We start from the raw sequence: 20,800 nt of genomic DNA on the forward strand, positions 1-20,800 counted from the left end.
AGAGAGAGAGAGAGAGAGAGAGAGAGAGAGAGAGAGAGAGAGAGAGATTATGTCGTGAGAAAAAAAATACTCTCAACTTTCATCTCCTTCTACCGACAATCCTTCCTGGCCGCTGCCGTTTATGAGTTATCCCCTGATTGAGATTAACGGCCTTGCCGAATCAGAATTTGTTTCCAGCAAGGTTTTCCGAGAAAGTGAGGCGAAAAAATCGCTTTTAATTAAAGTGAAATCATCTCCTGAAGCTAGTATATGAAAATTCCAAAGTATTGTGTCAATTGTGTGTAATTAGATTTTTCTTCAGCACCAAAGCAACGGACAGACAGACACAAATTTGTCAAGCATAATCTTTAGTTAGTTATGATTCAAGGTTAACGCAACTTCTATTTATCTAACGCAGCTACGTTGAATTTCCCAGCACGAAAGGATCTGATGAATATCCAGTGGATATTTTCGAGTATGATAAACAGAATGGATTATATTCGTACATTAGTGTATGCCTGAGAAGTCTGCTTTGCAGTCTAGATACCTAACACAAAAAATCCATCCATACATTATAATGAAATCAGTTCATCAGTCACATGACAAAGGCATATAGTATCGTTTATCGCTTACCGCTTACAAGAGACGCAAAATAAATCACTTCATCGATGCGCGTTAAAACCGAGTTCACTCGAGTTATTATGAATCTTTGCAGACAATTGAAAGCCTTCTTCAGATTGCAAGGACCAATTAAATACGTAACCGAGACGTTGTCTTAATGGGTTTCGATGCATTGTTATGCTTTTAAACCAGCGAAAACTACTCCTTTAAGTAAAGGTAATTGTCTCGCTTAGCGTTACGATTCTCTTATATGCAACTAATTAACATCACTTCTATAAAATTTTCTTTTTTTTTGTTTTTAACAAAACGTAAGAAAGCATACTAATTGTTAGCCGGCTATGTATACTTGTATGTAGAAAAACAAAATAACAATAAAACATTTAATTCACATTTCAAAGCGCCATTCATCGTCTTAACAAAAACATATTTCAACCGTGTATGCGCGCATTGTTTTCCTTTACTTTTGTTTTTATATCCACCAACGCAGCATGTTGTTGTTGTTGCTGTATTCATTTTGTCGAAATGTTTACAACATAAAGAAAGAAAATTCTAAACATTCTATTACGTACGCTACACATTCTTTATCGATCTAAGCATAGCTATCCTGCTGCCTGGCTGGTTGTCCGTCTATGGAAAGCTTGTTCATACGTGTTCTAAAAATTATTATATCGAGCTTGAATTTTGCGGTTCACTATTAAATACTTGACTACTACTCGATCGTACATTTACTCGTATAACGACTTTTTAAACTAAATTGGACCGATCCCGATAATTTTTAACAGTGTTCGTCCGTCAAGCAGAACATGTCGCCATATACTAAAGTTCGTCCAAATATCTCAAAAACTGCGATCTTTAAGTTGAACAAAAGAAATTAACTAGGGCAGGCGGACAGGCAACCGTAAGTCGATTTAGAAAACGATTTTGAAACGATTGATCTAATAAAAAAGGAGCTCTACCTCAAGTCCTTTGTCTGGGCATTGTATACATACCCTTATACTACAAGTGATGTAAGCTGCAACTTAGAAGCTTGTTGGTGAAAATTCATAATTAGGCTACAATATGGTAAAGGTATCCTTTTGAATATAATTTCTTTCTACATTCAAAATTTATAGAGCTTTAAAATAAACGCGGACGGACGGACAGATAGGCTTTGATCGATTCAGAATCATTTTCTAATACACCCTTGTACAACAATTGTTACAGGAAATAAATATGGACTTAATCGGTCAAGGGGCACGCCTACAAAGCAACATGAATTGAACATATCTCTATTTTCAAAAGCAAAAAAAAAAAAAAAGGGCTTTTTTATCTCATTACTCATTACAAACTATAGAGACGACGATAAGTATTTTCACGTCTAATCTATTGTCCCGGTCTACTCAGTATTATAGATAAAGAACAATATTGAAATTTGAGCACAAAGAGATGGTAGGCATAAAAGGTTCATGCACAAACCGAATATAAATTTTTTTTATTATTATTTATTTGTTTTGCTTTCATTTTATTTAACTTACCATGAGCCTTTAAAGCGCTTTCAGTACCGGACGGTAGCTCACAGTCCTCATGGGTGCGTGGCTTTTCAAATTTATGCACAGTCAGTTTATGTAAAGTTAATTGTGACGGCCGGGGAAAACGTATCTGACATACATTGCATTCATATGGCCGCCCTTCAGCATCGTGAGCCTCCATATGACGTTGCAAGGCGTTGCGTATGCGAAAACCTCGTTTGCATATCGTGCATATGAATGGCATTATTGTCTGTGTGCCGTGTGCCAAATAATGATGTTTTCGCAATGAAATTTCATTTGTAAAGCATTCCTCACACAACGGACAATTATGTGTGCCACGTAGAGCACGTTCAGCAACAATTTGTTCTGTAGCATCGACACCCTCATTAATCGTATATTTTCCACCGCCATTACCACTTGTTTCCACCTCCGCATAAACATTGGGACTTGAACAGGAGTTTTGCGAAGGACGTCGTTTACGAAATTGTCGCAATGTACTGGTTGATGTAGAATCGGGTTCAGTTTGTTCCGGTGACGGCATTGTCACATGTTGACCACCATTCGGTTGCTGTAATCGCGGTTGTTGTTGTTGTTGCCGCTGGTGTTGTTGTTGTTGTGTTACTATTACTGGCGGTATGGATTTCCTTGCGTAAGTATCTGTTGAGTTTTTGCAACATTCGTGGTCATCTGTGTTCGCAGTGAGGAAAAAGAAAACAAAACAAAACAAAAAATATTTAAAATATTATATTTGTCTTAAAAGTTATATAATTGGTTCTTACCCTCATCATCGTCATCATTACAATCTGGACAGCAAATAATTCGTGCTTGCCGCTGTTTATCCGGTAGCGTAGTATTATTACTTGTGTTACCACCTCCTTTATGGGCATTAGCTTTACAACTGCTTGTGGCATTTATATGCTGAGCATCCAATTGGAGATCAATAGCTGCGAGGATTTCAAAAAGCAAACAAGAGAGAGGTGGCGATAAAAAGTTAATCATTTGTGAAACCAATGAGAAAACAAGTAAACAACATATTTTTCTTTAGAGTAGGTTTTAGTCGCTTCCAAAGCACTCTTTACACACCAGATTTGAAAAGTGAAGCCTATCTTTCGATATTGCAACCACTACATGCAGGTGCGATTCTAATCGCTTGTAGACCTTGGGCCCTATAAATATACTATTGTGGTTCGCAATGGGATCTAGCCGTTCATATTCATATGATGGCTTCTCAGCCCAAAAGCCTTATTTGCGAAGTCGTCGAAAAAGTGTTTGGATCCGAACAAGTTGAACAAAATAACAATTGTGGACTAGCTATTGTGTGCCCTACACAATCCAAAATTACTTATAAAGAATTTTCAAAATATGGCGTCGTAAATTTTGAACGGTATGTCGAAGACCCGGACGGACAAACAAGCTTAAATCAAGCTTGGACGCATTATAGTGCCCTACCGTTAAATATGCTACGCCACCTTACAGTTATTCCTATAACGACTTCCACAAACAAGGCGTTGTATGGGAAATGGTCAAGGAAACATTTGGATTTGAACAATTCCGAACAGTGCTTCGTCCTCTGGCCAAAACAGGTCGGTATGACAAATTTCATGAAAATATTTAAAAAAGTACGACATGTAGGTTGAATAAAAGAAAACAGGACGGACAGACGGACAGACAAGGTTACATCGAAGTAACTCTGAATCTCTCTGATCTATCTCAAGATCTTCTAGGCCTTTATATACCCTTGCATCACAAGTGTAAAGCGCGATTCACTAATTCTGCACTGCCCCTTTAAGCTGCCCAAGTTTATAATTTACGGACCGTCTCTTTAATTTGCTCGCATTTATCACTTACACCATATGTTTCCGGAAACACTAAATGCTAACTAATGTTCTTTCTTCCAGTTTCCATTCTACAGATTACGCTTTCGTAAAAGAATCTGGCTTGCCCTTGAAAATTTAAAGGCAAACTTGGAAATTTTTTCAGGTCCATTTCCGTACAAGCACATCTTTTCCCCGATAACAACTTTAGCAATTTGCGATCACAATAGACGAACAATTGAGAGGTTGCGAAAAATTTCCGTTCTACGAAAGCATTTCATATTATGCTTTTGCAGAGAAGCCGGTGAAGTATTTGCGAGAGCTTTGGGTGTTGATGTATTACCCCGCTTAAGGACAAGAACTGTGGATGTCCGCTACATGTGTAACATGCCGTCGGTCGGAAAGAAGTGGGGAGAGAGAGAGACAGATATGTGTTTTGCCTTACTATGGGCAAGAGTGCACTTCAGTCAGTGATTAAAGTGTGGTCTCTCGCACTGGGAATCGTACTCCCCTATGGAGCAGATACTTACTTGATGGCTATTACCACAAGCAGATTTTTTTCAAATTCTTTCAGGCTTCTTAACTAGTTGTTTATACGGGCGGATAGGTGAATTAAGCCGATTGCAAAACGAAGTCCAGAGAGGCATGTGAAGCGTACTCTCATTCGAAGCTCATTCGAAGAGTATTATCCCCCCGTAGATTTTCTTCAAAGACAATTAACCTTCTCAACTAGAAGTACCATGAGACAAATGCCTATTTGAAGGGTATTATTGCGAGCAAGCTTTCTTCAAATTCCATTACCGTTCTTAAATAGTTGCCTTTGGGGCAACCCAATGAAGTCCCTTGCAAAATGAAGTTCATTAAGGGATGTGAAACAGACAAACAGACGTGTAACTTTAAAAGGATTCGAACCCTCTAAATATCAAGACACCTTCTCAAGCCGTTTCCACTTAGGTATTCTATCGGCCAATCGACTATTTTCATTAATTTTTCCATGCACGAGAGATGTGTCGCACTCTATAAATAGATGCAATGCGCTTTATATAAGTGTAAGGTAAGCAATTCGGAATTTCAGAGGTAAGCTTATAGGGTTCGCGGCCGCTAGAGCATACTTTTCGAGTTTTTTTAACAAACTAATGAGCGAATCCTTTTCATTTTTTTTTCTTCTTCTTCTTTTTCTGCTCCCACGTTCTTAACAAGTTTGCATAATCGGTAGCATTGAGTTTTTCAACGTTACGAAACATTTAAATAACTTATCACACACATCGTACACACACTGACAAAAATTCAAATAAAAGAAAATAATGTAAAAAATGTACTTACGACGTTTGTCCTTTATTTCGTCAGTCACATGCTGTTGAGCATCCTCAACGCGCACCAATCGTTGTTGCTGATGATGCTGTAATAATTGATATGTGGCCGATGTAGTAGCAGAAGAGGTGGAGCTTTGTTTTGATTGTTGAGTTGTTATCACTTTTGTGGACACCAAAGCGGATGACGACGAAGACGATGTTGACGTTGTTGATGATGATGATGATGATGACGATGATGACGATGAGGATGACGACGATGTTGATTGTGGTGGCGATCTTGTACACGCGTGATACTTTTGTAAATGAAAATCTAAAGTGCGTTGCGCACTAAAACTCATACTACACTGCGGGCACTGGTAGCGTTGTGAGGCATGCGATTCACTTATATGCTGTTGACGATGAATACGTCGTTGAAAGTGCATTGGACAGAACGGGCAATTGAACGGCTTATCGGCGGGATGCATATCGATGATATGATTACTGTAATCAATGTTGTTGGTGAACTTTTGACGTTTATGACAGAAGCGACAAATCAATTTAATGTGCTGTTCGCGCGTTGTCGGTAACTTCGGTTGTATTAACTGCAATTGCTTTTGTTGGATTTTCTGTTGCAATTGTTGTTGGACACGCCGATGATTAGCATGTATTGGCTGAACGTTGTTTGATAAGGGTCGAGATGATATCACCATTTTCGGACTGCTGCGACTGTTATGAAGATTGTTTGCTATTACCGTGGTAGCCGGAGTGGCGGAGGACGATGTCGCTGTAACAAAATTGCAATTATTGGTTGGTGCGGCTGGTGTATGCAGAAGCACTGTAGAAGTCCCCAATGACGGTGTGGCTGATGTTAACCTTGCACCTGTGGCGGCGGAAAAGTATTGTGGCGTCGCATTATAATCCTGGGGTATTACCATAATATATTGTGAAGCTGGCGGTGTGCTATGGTGCGCTCTTTGTTGCTGTTGTTGTAAAAGATAATTTTTATTAGCGTCCAATTGTGACTTAGTTAAATTTATCTGTTGCTGTTGATGGGAATGCTGTTGATGTTGCGGTGGCATAACCAAAGAGTTAATATTAACATTTGTGGCATTGAGTGTTGTAGCGGTTGGAGTATTGCTGGTAGTGGTGGCTCTGAAAATACCGCCGCCCACATTTATGTAGTAACCAGTATTAGTGGCGTTGGGTGTTGTACTCTGTTGTTGATGATTGGATAATACTGATGGCACATGAGTGGTTACCTGCTGGGGAAATTGCCCGGTATTGTTCGACCATCTTAGACCTGGTGTCGTTGTGGCACCACTTGCAGGATTATAGAGATTAGGTGCTTTCATTGTGGGTACCGCTTGCGAATGTGCAATCACCGGTAAAGTAGTTGGATGTTTTGCATTCAAAGCTTGTCCTAGTGTAACATATTGTACGTTATTTGAGTGAGGCTTAAACACCTGATCCATCATTGAGTTCGGTGATTTAGCAATAATGGTAAAACTGCCATTTTGCCCGGGTGTGGCTAACAAGTATTGATGATGATGATTGGTACTATGAGAGCTTACTTGACTATTAGGTAAAGTTAATATTTGTTGCGGCGGTTGAGATAGATGAGCGTGGGAATTAGACGGATATGTTACAGTATCCACTATCGGTTTCTCTTCAGCTGTTATCTCTTGACTAACATCAGTCATTTCAACTGTTTCCTCACTCACCATTTCATTGTCATTGAGAGTAGGCGGCTCGTCATTTTCCGGCACAGTCACGCTCTCGAAATCGCTTTCATTGTATGGATTTTCCACTTCGGAGTTTTCTATCATCTCAGTAATATTTGTTGTTTCGTTGTTTTCTTTTATCGTTTGGCAAACGAGTTCTGTTTCTTCTTCCAGATTCATTTGATCCTCCACTTTTGTCGTTATTTCTTCAAAGTTAGATGTATTATTTATTATATCCGTTTCACTTTTACAAATTTCTGTTGTTGCATTTAAGTCGATATTTTCGAAGCAGGGTATATCATTTTGGAAACCGATTAATTCGGACTGTGTAGTATCTTCGTGGCCAAAACATTCCGAATGATAAGTGAAATTATCATTAAATACCAGTTCCGAGTTATTGGAACCCGTCATGTAACTGGTTGTTGAACTCTGGCCGGATTGAGGCGTCAAACCGTTCATATCTAAACTATTCTGATGCTGTGGCGGAGCGAAGGGACTGTTGCTAAGATTAGTGGCACTATTCAAAATACTTTCATTTGGACTTTCCGCATAATAGCTATTGGTAGGGGTAGACGGTGGCTCCGTTAACGGCGAATATATAGAATGAACAAATAAATCATCAGCTTCAGTACTGGCAGTACTCATTGTATAGTTGTTGCTTTGATTATGCATTTGACTTAATATACCATTCAGAGTATTTTCCACATCACGTATCTCATCGCTAAGCTCTTGAGTTATATGAACTGGCAGAGGCGGTATAACGTTCGCCGAGCTATCTTCAATTTCTGACGAGTCTATGCAATGAGTCTGAAATTCGTTAATAAAATCATTGATCTTGTTTGAAGGGCCGCACAAAATGCCTGCATCTCCCTGAATTTCCTCCTCCAATTTTTCATTACCCATCATTTCTAAAGTGTGCTGCGTAGAAGCTAGTGATACATGGCTTCCTGGTGTTGAAAATCCTAGAAAATCACTGCCACTACTACCACTGCGCTCGATGCCATCTACTTTTGTTTGTCTAGGAGGTGTTACGAGATGGACTGCGCTTGCGTGCATATACTCAGCGTTATCTGTAGCTTTATCATATGGTTGCAAATCTTGTTCAAGATCTTGCTCATTTTCATTGCCTTCGTGACTTTTAGTTAAATGCAATTTTTTAAAATCGCGCGTTAACGAAGCGAGCGGTACACGCACTATCAATTTTTGAAGCGATAATCGTCTCGATTCACTCTCGGTGGATGTGAGATTATTGAGCGACGAAGAACTGCTCATTGCCGATAACATTGTAGCGCTGCTGCTAGTTACTAGAGTGCCTTCTTCAATTTTAATAGCATTTATTTGTTCTTCGGATTGTTCGTTCAAATCCTTTGTTACAATGATTGAGGGGGAACTCGTATCTTTAGTACGTATTAAAAGATTATTGTCTTCAAACGGGTTATCGCTTCGTATTTGCATTTCTTTCGCTTCTTGCTTCTTAATTCGCTCTCCTTTCTGCGGTATTCCGCTATCGTTCAAATTTCCTTTGAAATGCAATGCATTCGTCGATTTAGCGACTTTAAGTTTTAAATTATTTTCATAAACATTAACGTCTTCCGCTTTATCATTTACCTGTCCCGCATTATCTTGAACACTACGGCGACTAGCTGGAGCTGTCGTTTGTAACGAAAATTTCTTCAACGAACGTTTACTTCGCTTTAGTGGCGGCAATATATCACCGGAATGTTGTTGTTGTCGCAATTTTTGTGGTTGTTGTATTTGCTTCTGTTCATCTGTTGCTGCCATCGTTGATTGCTCTACTATATCATCTTCACGTCGACATTTAAAACGGGCACCACGTTTACGTTGTATTATTAATTTCATGCTACCACCGCATTTAACCTGAGGCGTTAAAGTAGTAGCTGCCGCTGACTTCTTCTCCTCCTCCTGCTGGGCTTTGGTGTTCGTATCAAAATTATTATGAAATTCTTTAGGCATTTGTACGTTATGTTCAATTTCAGCTTTATTGTTATTGTCCATGTTGTTATTGTTATAGTTATTCTGTTTAATTTGTTCTTGGTCCACCTCTTCCGGCCGCAAGTTTTTAATAATGCATTGGTTATGTTGTTCACCTTTTATGTCCTTGAGTTCAGTGAATTTGTGAAATTGAGTTTGGTTTTCATAGCAGCTACTGTCTTCAATTAAAGTGGACGTTACCGTCTTCTTAGAGCCGGTTTCCGAACGTGTGCAGTTAATTTTACATGCCTGTGGTTGTGTAATATCGATATTCTTATTATTAACTCCTTCCCCCCCATTGTTAATGCCGTTGCCATCGACCGTTTGCATGTCATTGATATTTGCTTTCATTTCAGCTTTTGTTTTCCACAATGATTTGCTCAGCATCCATTCACCGTCACCGTCACCGTCACCATCATCATCACCATCACCATCACCATTACCAATCTCCTTACCATTATCATTATTACAATCACTGCCAGTACGACTAATGCCTTTGCTATTATCCCAACAGATTGTTGATGTTAAGCGACGTCGTTTAGCCGTCGCCGTGGCATATGCAACCAGATCACCGTCAACAACATCATTATCATTATCATTATCATCATCATCATCGCGTTCAACCCCATCACAGTCATCATTATTGTTTTGAACAGCAGGTGTTGCTCTCCATAGTGTCGTTAATCCTTTTCTAAAGTCATTTTGCTTTCTCTTCTGTTTCTTAGTCTTCGTATTCTTTAATTTGTACTCTACGATTCTGCGGCAGTTGCTTAATTCATTGTTTTCTTTCACTTCACCCGCGTCTTTATCTGCGACTTTTCCCTGTAATGTTGATATCGGAGGATCAACCAGACTTGTTGTAGTTCTAACAGCTTTTTCACGTTTTTTATTTAACGAACATCTTCGTTTACGTTTTCGTTTGATTGTTATACTAGTTGTTGTTTTTGTTGTTGTTGTTGTTGTGGTTGTTGTTGCTGTTGCTGTTGCTGTTGTTGTCGATGAGCCGGTTACCTGTGTATTTTCATTTAATTTATAACGTTCGTTGGCACAGCAACTGGTTCGTCTAAAGAACAGTCTTGTACGTAAATTATTGGCTATAACTTCCGTTTTTCTGGACTGGTTTCTTTGCTTTTTAGTTGTCGTTGCGATGTTGTCGATATCAGTCTCATTGTCGGTAAAGTCTTCATTGTCGTCATCGGCATAACCATCAGCATCGTCATTCCTGTTAAGCATATCTTGAATAACAACAGTAGCGACCTGTTGTTCTTGTTCCTGTTGTTTTTGTTGTTCTTGTTGTTCTTCTTGTTGTTGTTGTTGCTGTTGTTTTTGTTGTGGTATATCGTCACTACCCGTTGTGTCTGCTGCTATATGCGTGTTGATCGTTGACGACAAGGAATTTTCAGACTTTAGAACTTGATACAAGTCGTCGGTGAATGCATTTTGTTGTTGTTTCAGTTCTTGTTGCTGTTTTAGTTGATCAGCATATGTTTCTTGACTTATGGTAGTAGTAATCCCAGGCTGTTGTTGTTCTTCTTGTTGTTGTATCTCCGCTTTTATTATGTGGTTATTATCGCATGCAGATGACGATGACGATGATGATGATGATGACGATGACGATGACGACGATGACGGTGAAGTGGTGATCGCGGTGTTCCTTATTGTGGTATATTCTTTTAAGGCTGCTTTCGTTATAAATGTACTTGATTCCTGATTAATCAAAGTTTCGGTATTGGTGGTTATTTGTACTGTGCTATTGCTGTTCTCGTTATTGCTGTCGCTGTTATTGTTGTTGTTGTTGTTGTTATTGCTTTTGCTTATGGGTTCCGTATAACTTAATTCTAAATTAGAAGAAGAATCATTCATTGGCAAATTGAGCAAAGAAAGCTTATCGTCCGCCACAAATTCGTTATCATTAGCGGGATTTCTCTTCAAAGAAGTTTCCAATGGCAAATTTCCTTCGCTTAAAACAATTTCTGATATTTGTTCATTTTCATCTTCATTTTCATTTTCATCTTCGATCTTATTCGTATATTCGTGTATTGTTGCGTTTTCTTTACTTTCATCTTCGCCATCACCACTACAATTGCAAGCATTAGCGTCATCCTTACCATCACCGACCTCATCATTAATATCACATTTTTGTTGTTCACTATGCTTTTGAGCTTTTGCGGCTTCTTTCGTATCAAACGTTACCGCCGCTTTCATTGGTGTCGCTTTGTTTGCCATTGTCTCAACATTGTCCAGCAATGTTGTTGCATCATTGGCATTCCATGTGTTTGAGCTATCAAAGGCTTCCGACTCATTGGACAATGCAGGCAGCAGTTGGCCATAGTTATCGTTTATTAAATCATTGCCAATATTCAATTCAGTCGGTGTAGCTTTTACTTTTTCTTCTTCTGTTTGTTCTTCTTTTTCTACTAGCACTACTACTACTGCTACATCAGCAGTCTTAGCAGCCTTAGCGTCAGCTACTTCTTTACCTGTAGCGACAACTGCGGATGCTGATGATGATGAAGATGCTGCCGCTACTACTGTTGCTGCTGCTGCTGCTGCTGCTGTTGGAGTTGATGTTGGTGCTGGTACTGGTGCTGGTGCTGGTGTCGGTGTTCTTGTGGCCTCCTTTTGCTGCTGCTCAAACTGTCTATCCTCATATAGTGCTCTCAATTGTGTTTGAACTTTTAGACATTTCCGTCGGAATTTGTGTATCATATAAAATTGTGCCGTACATCTTGGACATATACGCTGTGGTAGACCGTCGTCACATTTAATCTGCAAATAGTAAAGGGAGTAAAAACCAAAACAATTGACAATATGATTGTTTTCTTTTTTTCGTTTGTTTACTTTTCAATTTTATATAATATATGAGAACTATGGGAATTGTAAGCATTTTGAACGCTACCATGAAAGGAATACGCAGTCCTTAAGTGCCAATATATTAATACTCTTGAAGGAGAAATGTATAGTAAAAAAATAAGAAAAACTTCCCTTAGGCTTTTTGATGATAGAATGATGGCATCGTCTTTGGCTTAAAGCATGATATCAAGATTCAAATGATTGAAGAAAAAAATCCATGAATTATTCTTATTTAGCCATTCTGCGAGAACCTGCAATAATTATGCATGGCGGAAGGACGGACAGGTGTACAGTACGCATTCTGCTGATCAAGATGGTCTATAATACATACATATATATATATAGATATATATATTTTTGAGATTTTCAATGCAATCCTTATAAATATTGTAAAAATTCAATATGTTCCCGATGCGGGTCATATATATATAGTATTTCTGGGAATTTGCACCTAAATTGGCCCAATTAAGTTATTAAAAATTGTTGGAACCGAATGAATATTTTTAATTTGTTTATAGATAGTTCGGGAAATACTTCGGGATCATATTGTATTTCGTCACTTAGTGAGAAGCTTTGACGGACGGACAATGGTCAAAAGCATAACCAAATAATGTTCATGACACAGGGCGCAAAATATATCAGAACAGCGCAAAACTGTGAAATCATATCGGAACATGTCTCTCCGTTCGTCTTTCCGTCAAACTTACACTATTGTGTGGGCAAATAAGTTTTGGGAGATTCTTTTTGTAACCTTCAATTTTTTTGTCGAATTCTACGTCGAAAAAAGAATAGTCTTTTAGGGCTGTCCCTTAAAGAACCCGCAGTTAGCTATCGTTACAAAAATCCAAGCACGGTATTGAATATTTGTCGAAACCTGTGTTGATCGGAAAGGTGTAACGTCTGTCGATAACAGCGTGAAAGTTAGGACATTCCAGGGTTTGCTATATATGAATACGATATCATTCACACCTTTTGCTGTGTTACGCCCATTTCTAGCTGCAATTGCATGAATTGCTTAATTGTAACAAATAGTTACATACCACGCCTAGTCGACCCCCTCAAATGGAGCCACCGACGATATTCAGTCTTATAGTCGATGTTATTGGTTCGCCTAATTTCTATTTGTCACGGTTAGTTTAGCTTAGGATAGCGTAGCGCATCCACTGTTTATTACTTGTAAGGACTTAGCCACGCTATCCCTTGAATTAATCGGGAAAGGTAAAGATTTCCACATCTAGTCAAAGCTCCAACAAACTATATTGTGTACGCTATAGTGTGACAACTGATACACAATTTACACAGGTCACAGTTTTATTCTGTACTTTACAGAGCTAATTACCACATCTCTGATCGAACCGAATCGATTTGATTTGCACTCCCAGTAGCATAAAGCTTCATGTTTGTGTTTTCTGTCAGGACTAAGGATTCTTTGTATTACGATTGTTAAGATTGAAGATTCACCATAACAGAACTATAGGGATCGTTGTAGACAATGCTTTTTGACTTTGCTTGTGAGTTGGAAGAATACATCGTTCGTCGGCGCTGTGTCAGACATGCGTTGATAGGAAGATAACTGTAAACAATGAAAATTGCGGTTGTTCGCAAGCTAATGAGTCGTCGAGTAGGTAAGAATCGTGGCCACCAAAGTTTGCTGACTTCAAAACTTAATTGAGGTAGAGTTTACTTTCGGTCGTAGCTAAAGTGAGTGGTTAGTCAGTCAAGGCATTGATTGAGCATACACTCACTAGGCCTTATGGGTTTTTGCGCTTTGGATATACTATCGCACATACTTTTTCATTGTGTCCGTAACCTTCAAATAAAATGTATCTGTTCTCTTCAGCTTACAATTCCATATCTCATTTTATTTCAACTTTTACTTCTACATTAATATCATAGGGTATCGCGAATACATATATAATTAGGACATAAGAACTAATATGAATATATATATATATATATATAAGTGACACTTTTCATCACTCGTCACCAGTTAGTATGGTATAAGATGGCACGCTTCTCTAAACAATGCGTTGCACCAAAAAATTGCCTTGTGTAGACTTTAGCGGGAGACCGTTGAGTAAAGATTAAAGATAGAACTTTCACTCGATAAATGTGCGCAGATAAAAATCATGCATTCCTGATAAGGAATTCATTCTATATCTAATACCTACATTACTCTTTCCAGGTACATTATGACAGGTGCCTGTTGTAGTATAACAAACAATTGCTTATTTTGACCAAATTACGTACGAGCGAAATTGCTACTTGGGCTATGGTTTTCGAAAGGAATGCTTATAGCACGTTTTGCTAGCTTCCCTCATATGGTTTTTTTTTTGTGTGTTTTTTTTTTTTTTAGGTAAAGAGCGGTTTATTTATTTACTTTTATTTGTTTGTGCGTTGTTGTTTCTGTTCTTTTTTTCTTTTTTTTTTTTCGAGGAGACATCAAAAAAGCACGCGAGCGATGGTCATCAAGAAAAGTTTTTCGCTGCCAAATAAAATTGTTATTATTATTATTATTGTTTTTTTTTTTGGTTTTGGCTTTTGTTTTTGTTATTTGCTCTTTTTCAAGCTGCCTCATCATATTGTTGTTTGTTGCTCGAGTATGTCTTTAGATTTAATGCAATAAATACAAGTAGGAGGACTTGACTCGCACTTGAAAGCAAAGTTCTTTTTAGAGCTTATAACGAGAGTTCTTATCTCTGTAGGGGCGCTCTTAGCTCTTGTTTATTTTGTAATAAAAATCCACATTAAACGAGTTTTTACGAGGCATTTATTGCTTAATTATTTTGAATTTTTTTGTTGTTTTTTTTTGTTTTTTTTTTGTTTAAATATTGTTTCAATGTTATATGAAGCGATAACGTTGGTTTTATTTGAATAATCTTGATATGTGTTTATGAAACATTGTAATTTTTAACGTAATCAAGGTGGCAGATTGCAGTTAGCTGCCCGTCTGTCTGCGAATTTAAATTTAGAGAAAGACCTTTAAAGAATGGTTTTATCCTCGACATATGTTTCTACGCTAAGACGACCTAAGAGATCATGGATCGTGCTATTGAAAGCGAAAGAGGAATACGCTTAGGCATTTAACTATGTCTGACGAATATATGCGTCACGATTCGTCCATCCGCCCTTGTCGAGTTTCCTCATGAAATTTTATTATTAATGAATGTATGTATATTTGTTACAATAATGTATTTCACAAAATATTTTTGTCATTTTGTCAAGTCGTTGTCTCATTGCAAATTAAATTCATATTACACGTAGTCTGCATTTGACGAGTATACAAGCATATCGCTGAAGAGATCGACACCGATAACTGATTACGAGAGTATTTCCTTTCCATGCCTGATAAATCGAATTTTAGATGACTACATGTTTTGGGAGTCTTTTGCTTATATCCTTCACAACTTGTGGCATATTAAGCTTGTATCTGTGTCTACAACACTCGAAAGGCCTTGAGATAGACCCACCGTTCATTATACCGATCGATTTAGAATTATTTTTTTACATCGATCTAAGGTTGTCCGATCGTCTGTGCATCTTGCATTCTTATGTTCAGTCTACAGGCCACCAATTTTGGAGATATTTTAACGACATTTTGTAAAAGCTCATGCAATTGTTCTGATCTGATCACTTTTTCGACCTCTCCCTATGTTAGATCTTATTTTGAAAAGTCGTTATAGGAGTAACTGTACTAAGCATAATGTTGTAGGGTATTTAATGATGAGGCGTGTCGATCTATAGTGTTTTTACTTGTTCTATTATTATTTCATCACTAACTCTAGCGATTAGATCAAGTCTATTTTTAATCTGAAATATCAAACTGAATTCTTATGATTTTGTGAAAATCATGTGATATCGAACGAATGACTTGATTCGGGTTCTTTGGGCATAAAAAATGATAGCTCATCCCGTATTTCCCTTCACAAAGGGATTTTCTCAATAAAATCTTGATTTTAAATTCAACAATGGTTTCAAAGCGACCAAAGGTTCATAACAAAATTAAAGCAGATGTCCGCGCAACGAAATAATTTGCAAATTTATGTTGAAATTTGTACGATATTCGACTAACATCTCTCTATGATATTCATTTGACATCACTCTGTGATAGCATATTTGAATGATATTTCCATACGGTATACGATGCTCGTGTGAAATGTCTCTACGATGCGAATGACATGTCTCTACCATACACGAAAGACATGTTTCTCGGATTTTCGATCGACAGGGGTACACGATATTGAATTAACATGCGATTGACATATCTTTCATATTCGATTGACATTTCTATGCGGTATCGGCATAAATATATGATATACGATTGATATGTTTCTACGATATGTTATTAACGGGCCCATTCGAGATTCGAATGATATTTCTATGCCGTATTGGATATTGGACTGACATTTGCATACGGTATACGATCGACATGTTTGTACGATATTCGGTTGACATATATCTTCGATTGATCAATGCGTTGGTACGATATTTGATCATCTCTCTGCGCTATTCGATTGGGTATGTTTATGTGACATGTTTAGGTCTATAAATATATACGATTGACATGATTACACTATATATGACTGTCAAAATCTATTAATTAAATATCCGAGGCAAGTCATTCCAAAAAATAATTGGATCTAAGAAAAATTATTTTATCTTCCATTATTAAGATGCGTTTAAATGATTCGAAGAGAACACACTACGCTTCTCTTCTAAATTTTACAAGAATGAAATGCTTATCAAAAATTTTTCTTTGAATAGATTGTCTTTTGTCTTCTTAAAATCACGTGAACGATCGTTTCGCTGTCGCTTTTATTAAATGATTAGAAGGTTCAAGTTAATCAAATTAAATGCCTTTTGTTATCCGGCTATATATCGGAGAGGAAAAAAAGGAACAAAAAAGGCGGAAACATCATGTTTAACTAATTAACACATCTGCGAAAGTATGTTTAGACAGCCTACTGACGTGAAGTGAATAAGCGAAGCAAAAGATTATTATTATATTAGGAACATGATGAGGTATAAATATTGCGGTATTGCGGTAGGTTGGCAACAACAATCGAAAGTATACACAATACCCAATGAATACAATAAAAAACTATGCGAAGAAATCATAATAATAATAATAATAATAATAATAAAATATTACCGCACCAAGTAGGCTTAAGTGTTTTGATAGCCGTATAATGTGAGCAAAATCTCAAAAAAAAAAAAAAAAAAAAAAAGAAAAGAAAAGGAAGGAAAAAAAAGGGAACTCATGAATAAAAAACCACGACATCAAAGAATAAATTATATAAAGAAAGAGAGAAAAAGAATTAAGGGTAACCGGTAAAGAATAAACGAAAAATTGAAAAGAAATCATTTTAAAGTAATTTCGAAGATTATATACACCTATCAACTCAATGAGCTTGTTTAGAAAAAAAAAAAAAGAAACCAAAAAAAAACAAAGGTAAGTAAAAAAAACACAAAAAAAAAAAGAAAGAAAAAACAAACCAAAAAGATGTATCATCAAAAACTCGCATATATATGTATAATGATGTCGTTTTCATACCCATCATCGTAGAATAGAATAAGGGGTGCATTCGTTTCGTCAACTTGTTTGCAACATCCAGAAGGAAGCTTCAAAGACCTTATAGAGTATATATATTCTTGATCAGTGTCAAATTCCGTCCGTCTGTCCGTCTGTTGGAAACGTTCACTTGGTTACAAAAATGAAGATGTCGCTTTCAAATTTGGCCGAAATATTGGAAGTTCTTCTAAGAAGGTTGCTATTGAAAACTGGCCAAATTAATGGCTGGTCACACTTGCCGCACCTCCTTTTTTCAAAAGGAATAAATTAATTGGTTTTTGTTAATTATTCATAAGCACTACAGCGGATAAATCTATAAAAGTTTGAATGGCAATGCCGTAGTATTCGTATAAAAATGACCAAAACTGACCACGCCTACCTTACATTGCAAAGAATCAAAATTGAGCTTTTTTAATACTTTTATAACGCCTACAATATACAAACTTACAAAAAAATTTAAAAACGATGCGAACTTTTCAAAGAACACGCCTACAATGCCGCCAGACTTATAAAGCAAAAACTTCGAGCACCTGTGCTTCCCCCGTCTTTGGCTTATTACTTGTAATGTACAACACATGCATTACATAAATTTTCACTTTTGTTTTGAAAATAGAAAAAACGAGCCACACCCATCCGTTATTATAGAGTACGAAAATTTAGTTCACTTCATGTTTTTAGGATAACGATGAAAGGTGTAAAAGATTCGATCAAGACTTAGTATAAATTTCTTGCTTGTTTTTTTCTTTTCTCTCATTATAAGGAACACATTAGGTATCTCTTGAACCGTATCGCAAACCGATGGAAACACGGCAAGAATTTGTCCATGCGACCAACGATTGACAAATTGCGGTTACAAGTTGAAAATTTTATTTAAAATGTCACTTTGGGATTAATATGTTTCCTTTGCTACATCATTAAAGTTATATTCAACAACGAATTCAAGTTTAACATAAATTCGTTTATGAGCTATAAAAATTCCTTAGATATTAGTTATGTTAAGGGAGAGTGTACATGTTATATTCATAACCCAATTGCCATGAGCGTATGCAGGCTTTATATGTGCTTAGATAAAACGATGCCTTACATGGCATGTTATGCTTCCTTAATTCTCATTAAATTTTATACTCGGCAGAGGCTACATTTGCCTATAGGAATTGGATTAGTCGTTTGTCGCTCTGTCCAGATACTGAATATATAACTCAATCCCCAAAACTTTAATTTTTTACATTCAATTTTCTTTTTTTTTTTTTGCCATTCCCATTAAGGGCGGAAAGTATTGTCGATCAATAATAATATAATACTCTGACTTAAGCACTTACTCTCACTTTAGCGGTTTGCAGTATGCGAAGAAACTGAATCAACTTCAAAGTAACTTTGAACCTAATTTGAACGATTAACCCCAAAAAAAGTTGCCAACGCTTGTAGGTGACAAGTAAATGGTGATTAATTGTTTGTCTCTTTCTTTCGAAATCTTTAAAGCGAGCGTAAATATCTTACCCAAAGCAATATCTGTTAACTACTAATACCGTTGGCATAAAAGAAACTGCAAATAAAATTTGTGGCCTTAACCTAATACGTGGAGAGGAGCAACACACTTATTTTTGTTAGCAACCGATAAATTAATTTCAGTGCTACGCGTGAATAACGGAATAGTTAAGGCTTCTAACTACCAATTCATTGTTCGCGGAGTTAAATCTCAGTGCGCTCTGGCGCGCTTTGTCGTAATTCAAATGAATGATCGGTCGATAAAGACATTTACCGATTGAGCTCACATCCGCTAGCCTGTCGCCATAATCTTCATATGTCTTTCTTTTTCGTCGCTTCTTTTTGTCACGGAGTCACCGCATAGGGGACATCGTCTGAGAGATTACTCATAATAAAAAAAAAAAAAAAATGATGGAAAAAATGATAAAATTCGAAATACATATTAAATTTGATTGTAAGACTCATAATAGAATCAGAAAAACATTGAATTGAAGAGAATAACAATGTTAGTCATTTCTTTTTGATTAGATTTTCAAATAGATGGTTCGATAAGAAGAGAAATATTGAAATGTTACAGTGTAACCTTTCTATGTGGATGACGTTTAGATTCAATTGTATCTGTAGGAAGGCAAGATCTATATAATCTTTGCAGAATGCTTTTCAGGTACGTCTTTCCCTTTCTTTATACTTTAAGTATGTTGTGCTCAAATTTGAGTATATATGTTATGCTCTGAGAGTACGGTTCTAACAAGGAATTAATATGAGTTACCTTAATATAGGCAAAGGTCTTTCCTAGCCTCGTTCGCTAACTTTTTATACCTAATATATACATATATATACGATGTGACATAACTTTTTCAAGGGCTTGCGGACACTCCGCAAGCAATGACAAATACATTTAATCGTCTTTCTTTTCGGCCTTTTGTTGAGGTAATGAGTGCAAACGCAAAAAAAAAAAGAACGTAATGTTATAACTCCTCTTTTCCCTCTTTCATGATAATAAAATTCAAAATTTAATTAAAACGGTCTGTGAGACCGATAGCACTAAGCAAAGGCTAGCGAAATAGAAATCAATCTTTAGGCCATTTTATATTATATCCTTAAGCTCGTTTTTTTTTTTTTGCTTAGTTTATTTTAGCTTAATCATTTCTCTTCGTAAGTTTGAGTAAGTGAGTAATGTTGAGCACTGTATTTAAATGTTTGGAAATCGTGAATTGTTTATGATTGAGTAGCGCTTAAATTTTCTGCATTTATGCGGTAAAATGTGGACAACACAAAAAAAAAAAAATAGTAGAAGCCTGGCCCATTTTGTGGTTAGTTAAAATGGCGCATTACACGAGAGAGCGACGCGATTTCATTATTGAGCCAGAAAGTTTGGTCTTACTTCTTCGAAATAAGAGTGGTCAAGCAATGACTATTACTGGTACGGGATGGGAACGACATGTGGATTCAACAAGACGATGTCATAGGCCATACATCCCGTGAAACAATTCAATTACTGCGTGAGACATTCCATGGTCGTGCTATCATACGTTTCGAATATCAGAATTTCGATAAAATAGCCAGCTAAACGGTGGAGACTATTTGATCGATATGTCATTCCATACATAGCTCTATCCTATTGTACATTATGACTTAATAAAAAAATTACAAGCAAAAAAAAAACTCTGTTTTCTATATAATTCAAAACTTGCGTAAACTTTTCAACACGCCCTATATGTAAATAAAGCAAAAAATAAATGTGATGGTCAGACTAGGCCGACAATTAAATAGCCTGCACTACTTTGTCTTGTATAATGCTGATAAGATACCGAAAATTATATCTTGTTTCTATGTAAAGGCATTCTACACCCTAAAAGGAGGGGGTGGAGGGGGTCCACAACTACGGGCCTACATTGCTACGGTCAAGTTTTACCGAAAGATACCGAGAATTATATCTTGTTTCTATGTAAAGGCATTCTAC

General features: G+C 36.9%; 1 protein-coding gene across 5 annotated transcripts in view; it reads right to left on the bottom strand.

The window, feature by feature from the left end:
- The window catches only part of LOC119639505 (serine-rich adhesin for platelets), a 94,919-nt gene that overhangs the window by 1,265 nt on the left and 72,854 nt on the right, over nt 1-20,800 (bottom strand). For all 5 annotated transcript variants that reach the window (XM_038036923.1, XM_038036922.1, XM_038036925.1 and 2 more), the window contains exons 4-6: nt 5,246-11,696; nt 2,888-3,052; nt 2,115-2,795 (exon numbers count right to left, since the gene is read on the bottom strand). In XM_038036923.1, coding sequence (XP_037892851.1) covers nt 2,115-2,795; nt 2,888-3,052; nt 5,246-11,696 — 7,297 coding nt within the window. The remainder of the gene's footprint in view (nt 1-2,114; nt 2,796-2,887; nt 3,053-5,245; nt 11,697-20,800) is intronic.

Source organism: Glossina fuscipes, unplaced genomic scaffold (genome assembly GCF_014805625.2).
Source record: "Glossina fuscipes isolate IAEA_lab_2018 unplaced genomic scaffold, Yale_Gfus_2 112, whole genome shotgun sequence".
NCBI lineage: Eukaryota > Metazoa > Arthropoda > Insecta > Diptera > Glossinidae > Glossina > Glossina fuscipes.